This window comes from Amblyomma mixtum, chromosome 1 (assembly GCF_055824585.1).
Source record: "Amblyomma mixtum isolate Tamu chromosome 1, ASM5582458v1, whole genome shotgun sequence".
In the NCBI taxonomy this organism is placed as follows: domain Eukaryota; kingdom Metazoa; phylum Arthropoda; class Arachnida; order Ixodida; family Ixodidae; genus Amblyomma; species Amblyomma mixtum.
In genome coordinates, this window is record NC_143012.1 from 310804360 (window position 1) to 310816163 (window position 11804).

Below are 11804 nucleotides of genomic sequence, written 5' to 3' on the forward strand. Positions count from 1 at the left end.
TTATTTTATTTTTTGCCTTAATTAACTCTTTGGGATAGCAAGGCTGTATCAGTTTGTGCATAGCATAGCACAACATAGCGTAGCGTAGCATAGCATAGCATAGCAAGGAACGGTGAACATTCCCCTCAGTCTCCCGTATATCCCCTTCAGGCACTGTATACATATTTGTGCACGACATGGACGCTATCAAATTCTTGTCCTGCATGGTGCAGTGTCCTCTAATGTGGATGCAGCAGTTTTACAGTAGTTCTAATTCGGCTCCTCCAGTCGGGGTGTGTTTTAATTTGCTTGTTTTGCTATAGGCTGAGTGCTTTAAATTGCTAATTTTAATTTGTTTACATAACTTCATATGACAAGCATCGGTTAAAGGAAGTACCATATTTACTTGCGTCATGGACCCACTCACATATGCTGGGGTAGTTTACTTCTTTTTTTTTTTTTGAGCACATAAAAAGTGCACACCTGCATAGTCGCTTTATCCCACTATGATCGGTTGCAGCCGTTGACTGTCGCAAAATCATCAGAGTGGGCCTTGATGCAGTATACACTTTTGAAGTGAATGATGCTCAACGCCAGCCACACACGAATGCAAGTGATGCGGGGACACAACTTGTTGACTGTGCACTTTTCTTTGTTGTTTTTGTTGTTGATGGATAGAGGGACGGGTGGGAAAGTTGACAGAAGGGCTAGTGGACAGGCGGCCAGATGGGCGTATGGTATGAAATTTCGACTCTTACAAAATACATGTCAGCTTTTTCTTCCATTATAAATCCTCCTTCCAAATCGATGGCAACTTTTCTGTCAATGCCAAGTAAATGTGGCATGGTAATTGGGACCTTGAAAGCAATTTTGAGTCTATTTGTTGATATATTAGGACTGAGCAGAAACTGCAGAAATAATCGTCAGAGAAGGAGGGAATTTTTCCTGTGGACTCTTGGCATGCTGGTTACAAAAACATGAAAATTCCCTTCTGAAACATGAAAATTCGTTATTCCCTTCTGGGGATAACGGTTAGTGCCTAAAGGGGATGTGCTCATTTCTGCTCGTAGAGGACTCTCTACTTCAACCTTTATTGTCATGCTTATAGAAGTACTAAGTCAAATGTTATCTGCTTTTGCCTACAGATCCCCATGGGAACATCATCACACACCAAAATTAGGCTCGCAAACAAGGGTGTCAAGCGGTTAAATAGTTCCGGATATGGTGACCATTACATCCACATCAAGATCCGGATACCACAGTGAGTTGAATGTTTTAAATCTGTTGGGTCATCACATGTGCTGAAAGTTTTTGCCATCTGTACAGACACTGTTAGCTTTTAATGTCACTTTTATTGCTTATAGACATGCAAGTAAAACGCACTATGAACCCATACTCTAAAATTTAAGTGCACCATGACAGCTTAAACATGTACAGTAAAACCTCGTTAACCCGGATCTCACGGGACTGGGAAAAATGTGCGAGTTAACCGAATTCCGGATTATCGAATGTACCAAGAAAACGGGAAACAAATGTACGCAGCATGAACATACCTTTATTGCTTGAAAAACTGCGTTATTTTCGTTTGTTTCGTCGCCGGAATCTGCGCTACAACGATCTTTCTCAACCCCATCAGGTGATGGTTCGCACGCTCACTGTCACGGGATTCTACGCAGAATTCCTCTAGAACGGCGAGAGCCTCGGCGGCCTCCCGCACAGTGCGACGTCGCGGCGGCTGATCTGGATTTTCATCATCGGAACACTCATTCTCCTCCACGCCGAGCACTTCCGATATGATGTCATCATCAGTCAGCTGGCCAGCCACAGCAACACCATCGTCAATGGCTATGTAGTCGGCAAGCTGGACATCAGCAGGCAGGAGAAAGTCCAAGCTCCTGTCATCCGTCGCTTCGTCACCCATCCTTTCAGCGTCCTCGGGAGACACATCTACATCACAATCGTCAGGGCGGACAAACCCGCTGTGCCTGAAGGAGTTCGCAATGACCTCCGCCGACGTGTTGCTCCAGACATGGGCTAAGATGTGGACCGCGCTGAGGAGGGTTATGTCATATTCTCGCTCTGCCTCCTTGTAGAGCAGCATCCTTTCCATCACATGCCATCTGTACTTTGTCTTCACGTGCTGGATGATGCCCTGGTCCAGCGGCTGTAGAGCAGCCGTCGTGTTTGGCAGCAGGAATGCAAGCTCGATGCATTCCAGCCCTGTCACATTGGTGTGTGCGCTGCAGTTGTCCACGACAAACAAAGCCTTGCGGTTTTTGTCGGAGAAGCGGCGGTCGAGCTGCCGCAGCCAGGTTTGAAAAATATCCATGGTCATCCACGCCTTTCTGTTAGCTTTGTATTCTACAGGCAGGCGGCGAACGTTCTTAAAGCACCTAGGGTGACAACAAAGCGTGAAGGCAGAGACAGCAAAGCGTGACGGCAGAGACAGCACACACCAGTCCGCGCGCAATGCGGCTTATCACACTCGCAACTCAAAAAAAAAAGCAGCTGCAGTGTCAGCGTAGACGTGGCGGCAGTTACAGCACGCACCAGAAGTCAAATGCAATGGGCACGAGTCCGCACACAACACGGCTTTTTGCACACTCGCAAAACAACACAGCTGCAGCGCAGGTGTAGCGTGGGTCGAATGGGCTGAGCAGCACGCGCGTAGATCCGGTGACAAAGTAAGCCTAGCAAGCCGTCCCGTCGTCCTTTGCAACTTTTAGTGGTTGCTGGATGGCTGAATGCTCGACCAGTGCGCTGGGTGGTGGCTGGCGCCACCTGGCCACTGATCGCTCTCTCACTATCATCATCACATCTCTCACCTCCTGTGGCCGTTTCTCGTCTTGTTTCGGTTTGTGTGGCTCTCCTCGGCTGCGCCGGCTTCGTCGTCGGTTAGGGGTGTTTGAACATTCGGGCCGCCCAGTATGGACGTTTCGATAGCTCTCGCCGGGGTTGTCCGATTTAACCGATACGCGGCTAAATGCTGCCGAGTTAACAAGCGTTTAACCCCATTGAACTACACACAATTTTGCCGGGACCGCGGTGCGTGTCTGAGTTAACCGAATTTCCGAGTTATCGAGATCCGGGTAAGCGAGGTTTTACTAGTACATTACAGACACTGATGGTGGAATTTTGCACCTTTGTGCTACAAAGGAAAGCTGCATAGCACTAGTGTCATTTCTCTTGCTCGCAGCACAATGCATTTTCTCTGCTTTCTTTTCATGTGCATACACTGCAGTTTTTTTTTTGGAAATCTTAATTTGCTATATACAGTCAGTGGGCTCACACATGGTTATAGGTTGGAATTTGGCACTTTGTGAATTGTATATAGGTGCGGACTACACAGTATGGTTTGTTCAGTGGCATGAAATTTCCAAGGCTTCCTGCGGCTTGTACCGGGAGTGGACAGTGTAGTAAAAAAAGAAAGTAAAAATTTAATCCTGTGGGCTATGCACTGGGCACAAACTGGAGACTGGAAATACTTGAAATGGCCCATAATACACACCAACTTTTTTGCATGTAATCTATGATTTTCTGTTCAAATAAACTTTGTTTGAGGCAAGAAAAAAAATTTTGAATTCAGCAAACATCCTCTTCGGTATTCTGCCAAACTCTCTTCACTGAGGAACACGCATGTGCCTGTAGTGCTTACGGTACATCGCTTACTATGTATTTATAGTGATTTCAGCACAGCATATATTCACTTGGCAGAGAGTCACAGTTCATATTAGTCCTAGGAAAATAGGTGGCAGCACGTACTATTGTGCTCATAATGGCTTGCCACACTTCTGATGGGAATCAACTAAGGTTTCTCCTCTATGGTGAATAAGTGGCCCATGTCAAAGCTCCGCACTCGACTTGCACAAACATTCAGCGTACTGTGGTGTTTGCATCAACAGCTAACTCCAACAGTTTCTAGCACCATTGGGCATGCGTGGCTTTGAGAGCTGAGCTCCTATTTCATCTTCTGGTTTGCATTTCATATTGAGCATGATATTATGTGTTCTGCAGTGCTGACACAGTTTGGCGTTGCCTACCGTTGGGGCTGCTGCGGGACTTTAAGAATTTTTTCTTGCCCCAAACAAAATTTACTCAGATTAAAATTTCAGATTACAAGCAACAAAGTTGGTGTGTATTATGAGTCAGTTCACTTATCTTTATCTGGAGGGCCTTGATCCTTGATTTAGTTCTGAATATCAAGTTACTTTTCACTATCTTTTGAAGTAATTGTCTTAAAATGTTCTCTGTTTAACTATATTAAATTATTTTTAGCAGGAACTAATGTAACAGGGCTGAGATGTTAACAACGTTTATACAAAAAAAAAAGTTAAAACGCCGCATTTTTTTTTTTACTGAACCAAGAAATGCAGAAAATTCTTGCACCGCTTCGTTAATGAGGTCAAATGAAAAAACAATTCAAGGGAAATATTCTAAAATAAGATATGTCATTGCACTCTGTTTCACATTTGATTTTTAAATTTTTAACTCCAACCAACTTTTGCTTCTTCGTGGAAACTTCAAAGAGCACTCAAGTGAACAAACTTTCTTTTTTTTTTTTTGAGAAAAATACTTTGTTGAAACTTCACACAATCGCCAACTAGCCCATTTTTTTTTATTATTTGAAAAGAATCTGTGGCCGTCTCTTTTGGGGTCTGGGACACGTTGAGTGGAATGACCGTCCTTTGGTGAATTCCGATGTGTGGGAAAGACCAGTTGCAAAATTTTGTACAAGGTCTCATAATTCCTCAAAGAAATCTTTGATGGAAAGAAACACTTTTCCAGCAACACGTGTGTGTGTGGATATTACTGATATCCTAGAGAGTATTCAATGGATTCGTGTGAGTGGTGAACTTTTTTAAGGACTCCTCTTGAGAGCTCTGTGTTTCGTCAACCTGCAGGCACCTAAATGAAAAGCAAAAGGCCTTGATCCAGGCATATGCTGAGCTGGAGGCTGACACCCCTGGCACAATCGACGGCATAGTCAACACAAGGCAAGGTAGGAGCATATGTTCTGGCAGAAGTGGGCCAGTTAATATCCCCAGTTAATATCACCAAGCATGATTAATCTGGTACCTAAAAGATGACATTGCATATATTCAAGCGTGGAGTCGTGATCACTTGAGGGTCTGCGATAAACGCAGCCTACCACAACAGAACAGGAACCAAGTATCAGTTTGGAAAAAATTGGTTATACGCCTTCGATATCCGGAAGTTCAGTGAATTGTATTTCTTGTTAACAAAAATGGCCACACCGCCTCCACGAGTTTTTCTATTCTTGCGAATTATTGTGTAATTGGGAGGCGATTACTGTTTCATTTATATACCACAGGCCATAATCGTTTTTAAAAATTAGAACTATGTTCAGATCAGACTGTCAGTGGCATCACTAGCGCATGACTTGTTGGGTGCATTTTTTTGGCTACCATGAGTGCTACTATGACTGTGAAGATAAAGTATAACTGCACTCCCTCTTGTAATTGCTGCAAAGGTATAATTACTTAGAGAGCAGCAGAATCAGTTTCACCAGCAGATTTTGATTGTCAAGCTTTTTTTTCTACATTTAGCCTCATCTTGCTTTACCTCTGTCTTTCTTGTGGGGCCCATCTGACTTTTCAGTATATGAGACATACGTGCAATCTTCATTGCGGTAGACGTTTTTAAGGGTCAGTAATATTCCCTGGTAATTGCATTCAGTATGATTTCTCATGCCTCCTGCATTGCCACCTTGCTTTATGGTAATGCTTCTGAAAGCTATTCATTACAACTTTTCACCCAGCTTACAGTTAGGGCTTGGCAGATAAATTTTCATAAAATTGCTTTACACCATTTAATTAGGAAAGTGCAGCATAAAGACAGTACATTGACAGAGTTACTTCTGCTTCTGCCAGCATGTTTTACTGAAAGGTTTTTTTTTTTTGTCACCAATGGGGTGACTCCCTTTTGAAAAATAAAGAAAAGAAGAAAATTTCGTTTTCTCCTTTTTTTGTTTTGTAGGCGAGAAGAAAACGTATGCTGGCAAAGATGAGACCCCACAAGAAGGAGACATTGGTATTCTTGGGAAAATTAAAAAGGCTATTTTCGGCTGAGCTTCTTCTTTTAGGCTTTACTTTGAGGTATGCCTTATAGTCTGCTTCTGAATGTCACTTGTCTTGCTGCCTTTTGAATGTGTGACATTGATTTATGTGCTTATTGTGTTCCGCAGGAAGAACTGCAATGGATGACCCGAGTGGTTTAGTGAGACAGATTCGAACTGCACTGGATGAACCTGTGGCAGAGCCAGTAGAAGACCAAAATAACAGCAAAGCATAGCGTCTTATTTGTTTTGTCCCCATGAGACATTGTTCTTAGGCCCAATTACAACTTCCAAGCCTTCATTTTTGTTGAACCGGCATTAATAAATGAAACATGTCGTTAGAGTCATTGATTATTTCTTGTCATATTGTGTGTTTATTTTGCAGAAATGCGAGTCTAAATATATTCAAGCAGATGATCACACCTCCACGTAGTTGGGTTCATGTAACGTAGATGGGACTGGTGTAGGATTACATTTTTGTTATCTTCACCCAGTGGCATTCACTGTAATAAATGTAATGCACTTGATTGAGCTTTTTTTTACCGAGTTTCTTTGTAACTCTGATTGCTGCCTTTCTCCACGGCTCACACAAATGCAAAAAAGATATAGTGCTTGGCTTATACACCTTGGTTTATGCTTCCATTAGAGCTTTAAATTCATTATTCATTGCCAGAGGAAGTCCTGACTTTTGTTGCATTTAGTTGCCTGGAGACCACTGGAAAGCAACTATCTCTGGTGTGGATGCCTATACATACAAATGTGGCATGGCATTGATCTGTTTCTTAGAGTGCACATCATTCTTGCCTTTTAGGCAGGTGTTAACATCGATGTTTCGTGTGGGGCAGGATCTTCTTTTTTTATTGCTACCCTTCAGTAGTAGTTCGTTGTTATTAAAGTTTTCAGTTATATAGTTAATGCTCGATTTAACGAAGTCAGTAAAATCGGCAGTTTACTTCATAATACTGAAATTTCGCTACATCGAAATTAGTCTCCTAGCATGCTAAGAATCCACTATTGTGATTAATGTGGTTTTTTACTTACGTGCGTCTTGCTTATATATTGCAAGCTCACGAGGTGCCCTGGCACATCTGTTGCACCAGCCACCAACCGTGGATGACGGGGACGACGCACCCATCTTGAGTTTTAGTTTTGCTGTTATCATCATCCTTTTGTAAGTGCCCCAAGCACACCGCCGACAAGATGACACGTTCCACCGCTGCCGCCAGCCTCGCGTGGGCAAGAGGAACCGCTGTTGCGTCGTACCCCTAAAGGCAGAGCTCAGTGTCCCCCCCAATTTTTCCTCAGGTTTGTTTCCAGCCAGCAATGAAATTTTATTGCATTGAAAGTGCAGCAAAATCCACTTTGCTTTATGTTGAGGCTACAAATACAAGGTGTTCTATGGACATGAATTTATAAGAACTACAATACATCGTTACATCGAGGATTTTACTACATTGAAGTTTGTTTCATCGGGGTTTAACTGTATACTGATGTCGCTATTGTGCTGCATTGACTGAATGACGATGACATTTATGGCGAAAAATAGTTGTGCCAAAGACCTTGCTCTTGGAGTGCATAGTGCCGAGCATCATGGTCATTCAGGTCATACTCACTGCAGGGTGAAGGCCTCTTCCATTGGCCTGCACTTAACCCTATCCCAAGAAATTTCCTAAGCTCATCACCCTATCTGATCCTCTGATTCCCTTGGCTGCATTTACCTTCTCTTGGAAAACACTCTGGTATCCTAACAGGACATCAGCCTCCTCTTCCCTGCATTATGTGTGCTACCCAAGCACTATTCCTCCGCTTGATTTATTGAACACGTTGCACCTTCTAAATGTAAATTCAAGCTATTTCGTTAGCCTTTCAGCTTTAGCCCACAGGTGAGTACTGGATAGTTGAGTTGAGATGCTGAAAGCTACAGATGTGGTTAGCCACCTGTAGCTGTCTTTTTCGGCAGGGATTAGGCCCAGCATCCTTGTTTCAAGTATGAAGCTCCTGATTGTCCCTCAGTCCCAAGCATCCTCGGGACTGACGCACACTGCACCGAGAATTTTCCAGTGTATACTCTATGTTACACATTGTGAGCCTTTTACTTATACTCCCTTTATTGCTGTTATTTGCCAGGCTCCTGCAGCTCTGATTTCTTTGGCTTGCTCATGGACCCTGTTTTCATTCCGCCTACAGACTTATGGAATCATTTGGTGGCTGCTGCTCTCACGTACTGAAGCCTTTTAATATTCCATTTGTCATCACAGTCTCTACCACTTGAAAAAAGTCTTGTCAGTCCAGCCAACTAGCTATATACTACCAGCTATGTTCCATGCCAGCACAAGATTTGTGCACTGACTTTTGTCAGAAGCCCATTTCATTGAATTCTTGCACTTTGCTTGCCACTTGGCTGGTTTATTTGCGTCATGCCAGTTCAGCTTGTCTGTTGAGGTACGCATGCTGAGCTGCGTGCTAAGTGTAGCATCCTCAGCTTGGCATGAATACTCTGATGTGATCATAATCTCACTTTGTGCACATTGCTGAGATGCCAACAGGCTTTCTGTAAACAATCACAGGCTTGCTGTACCATCACAAGGATACTCAACGGCATGTAGCTCGTAAGGCTTTTAAAACACTGTATGCTGCTATATGCACAAAAGAAGCCTCACAAATTAGCCTTGAAAACGCGACTTCTTGAGAAGTACATTCGTTATTACCTAACATATTTGCGTAATGCTCACTTTGCATAATGATGGCAGATCTAGTAGATTAGTGTGGCCTTTCTGAAGATGTTAGCAACATGATACGCTCACTCCGTTTGCTTGTTTTTGCTGTCACAGGTTCATTATTGAATTCAGTACGTTCATTCAACCAGCAAGCGCCACTGGCTCGAACTATAGAGTCCTATGTGTGGTATATATAAGCTCATTGAAACTCTGTCGTGCGAATGTGTATTCAGTACGTTGAAGTATCATGGCTTTTTCTGTTTCATAGTGTTTCTGTATGTGTTGCTTATGCTTTTCTATTTCACTTCACCCACTTTCAAAACATCGGCACTCATCCAGGCTAAGCGTCTTCCTTGTAATCAGCTGTGACATCATTTCTTATTTCTTTTCACATTTTACCTTTTTAGCTGCTGAGGTAGCTCAGTGGTTATGGTGCTCGGCTGCTCACCCAAAAGATGCGGGTTCGATCCCGGCCACCAGCGGTCGAATTTCGATAGAGGCGAAATTCTAGAGGCCCATGTACTGTGCATTGTCAGTGCACGTTAAAGAACCCCACGTGGTCGGAATGTCCAGAGCCCTTCACTACAGCTTCCCTCATAGCCTGAGTTGCTTAGGGACATTAAACCCCCAATAAACCAGACCAAACGAAACCAAACATTTTACCTTTTTAGAAGATGGATACAATGTAATGCAGCTGAGCTATAATATTGTCTGCTGAGATATACTCTGGCTTTCCGAAAGCTGTGTACTAAGGTCGACACCCTCGGATGGTCATTTGTAACTGATTGTGATATATCGCTACATCGGTGCTGAAAGTTTGGTTCCATTGAAGGAGGGTCTTTAGTGATTCCAGTTGGAGAAGGAAATGGAAAGGCTCGGAGAGAAAAAGCAGCTAGTGTCCTATTTAAATATCATTTTATAAAGTAGGGAGAAGTCATTTTTAAAGGTTGTTGTTTGCTTAGTGACATGATACCCATGCTCTGCCAGCGCGCTCGCTGTTGGGTAGCCTTGGAGCTGAGTAGCCAGCTCTGGACTGAATCTTGGCGTGAGGGCACAGCGCCCGCCCTGTCTTGTGTGTTCCCTCTTGTCTATGTTTTATTCGCGCTGTATTTTCGTCAATTATAGGGCACTGGTTTCCCTTTTAGTGCAGTAGTGCTACTATCCGCATTCTCGCAAAAACCCATGTCTGAAGCCTGCCTTGCCCACCGGGCTGTTGGCGACTCGCCAGTTGTATGCGTGTGTGCGTGCTTGTGCATCTGACTGTTCGCTAGAGGTTGGTTGGTCGGGAAGAGCAACCTGGGTCTCATCGCTGCACCATTGTGCCATAATGGTATGAGGATTCTCGAGGATCTATGAATGTAAAGTAGAGAATGACCGATTCCGCGTATATGGGCACTGACCCATTTTCGCTATCCAAATGATTCACAACAGAACCAAACACCTGAACCAAAGTGAAAACGAAAGTGCTACCACACCTAATCTACAGTTGGCCTGTAAACTATGCAAATCGACTGTCAATTTTTTTCTTCCAGCCTTTGTGCAGTGCTGCCAACTTTTTAGTTTTCTTTGTCTGAGGTTTTAGACAATATGCTAATGATTCTTACTAAAAATCAGTGAAATTTCCGAAACAATAGAAACATTCTGACCATCATTGACAAGAGGAATAAAAAATGGTTGCCTGCTTCGGATTCATGCAGTCCCAGTATTCTTCCATGAGGGGTCTTGGATCCTTGTCAGTACTGATGAGGGGCCTGAGATCCCTCGAGACTCACTTAGCTGTAAGCTTTTCCCCTACTGCTTCTAGGCAGCATTTCTATGAGGGGATAAATGCAGAATGCATGCTGATGTACTGCTTTACCATCTCTTTTAACATGGTTCAGGGAGGCTATTCCTATAGCTGGATGCTACAGATATGAGGGGGTGCTGAGAAGTTCCTGTCTTTGCACAAAAAGAATAGAATCAGAGTTTTGAAACTTATGTGATAGGTCGTCGAACCAGCTCTCAGCAGCATGTTTGACGCCAACAGTGTAGTCACAATGAGGACCCTTCAGATGTTTCTTCAAGTTAGGAAACAGATGGTAGTCAGAAGGGGCTCAGAAGGGGCCATATCAGGTGAATATGGGGATCGTGCACCACCTGTAAAGCCGGGGTCTCCAATCTGACAGCCACAACTTTGGACGCATGTGCAGGTGCATTAATTGTCCTGCAACAAAAGGATCCCTTTGTTCAGCTTTCCCCGTGTTTTGCTTTAATTGCCTCTTTCAGCTGGTCAAGGAGGCTGGTGTAATACTCTCTGCTTATACTACAGCCCTGAGGTAGCTAGTCCATCAATAGAACACCATCTTTGTCGCAGAATGGACGCCATGACTTTTTGGCCGATTTCTGGGTGCAAAATTTCTTCACTTGCAAAGACCCACTGTGGCGCTATTCCTTTGTCTGTTCCTTGGTTTTGGGATCATAACTGTAGAGCCAGGTTTCATCCTCGGTCACTAATCCATCCAGAGTCCTTTGTAACATTAAATGGGCCAAAACAGCTCTGGATGCCTCAACTCATGCCTCCTTCTGTTCACTGTCCAAACATTTCAGCGCCCACTTCGCTGAGAGCTTGAGAATCTCTAGGATATTAGTATTAATGAAACCAACACGCTCTCGGGAAATGTCCAGTATCTGGGTTACCTTTTTGGTGGATACTCGCCAGCCCTCAAAAATCAGCTTATAGACAGAATCGCTTGTTGCAGAGTCTGTTGAGATTGTGTTGCACCCGCTGTGGGGTTCACCTTCAACATTGAAATGCCTAGTCTTGAAATGAGAAACCCAGGTTTTGTCTGTGCCGTAGGAAGGACACTTCTCTCCTAGTGTTTGTGACATCTCAGTATGAATGTCCTTTGCAGACTTTCCCTGGAGAAACAAAACTTCATGATGACAGACTCCACAGACGAGAAACTTGCTTTTGCCTCCGCCATCTCAGGTTCTACCTAAAATTAAAAAAAAATATATATAAAAATAAGAAACATTGATGTGATACTTGCACA

General features: G+C 43.6%; 1 protein-coding gene across 3 annotated transcripts in view; it reads left to right on the forward strand.

Annotated features, from left to right (window-relative positions):
- The window catches only part of LOC149372423 (dnaJ homolog l(2)tid, mitochondrial), a 69744-nt gene extending 63335 nt beyond the window's left edge, over window positions 1–6409 (forward strand). For 2 of the 3 annotated variants that reach the window (XM_089566899.1, XM_089566901.1), the window contains exons 9-11: window positions 1125–1240; window positions 4881–4978; window positions 6185–6409. In XM_089566899.1, coding sequence (XP_089423025.1) covers window positions 1125–1240; window positions 4881–4978; window positions 6185–6291 — 321 coding nt within the window. In that variant the 3' untranslated portion in view covers window positions 6292–6409. Of the gene's footprint in view, window positions 1–1124; window positions 1241–4880; window positions 4979–5976; window positions 6096–6184 lie in introns of all 3 variants that reach the window. The other variant, XM_089566900.1, reaches the window with a different exon arrangement.
- Window positions 6410–11804: the final 5395 nt, after the last annotated feature.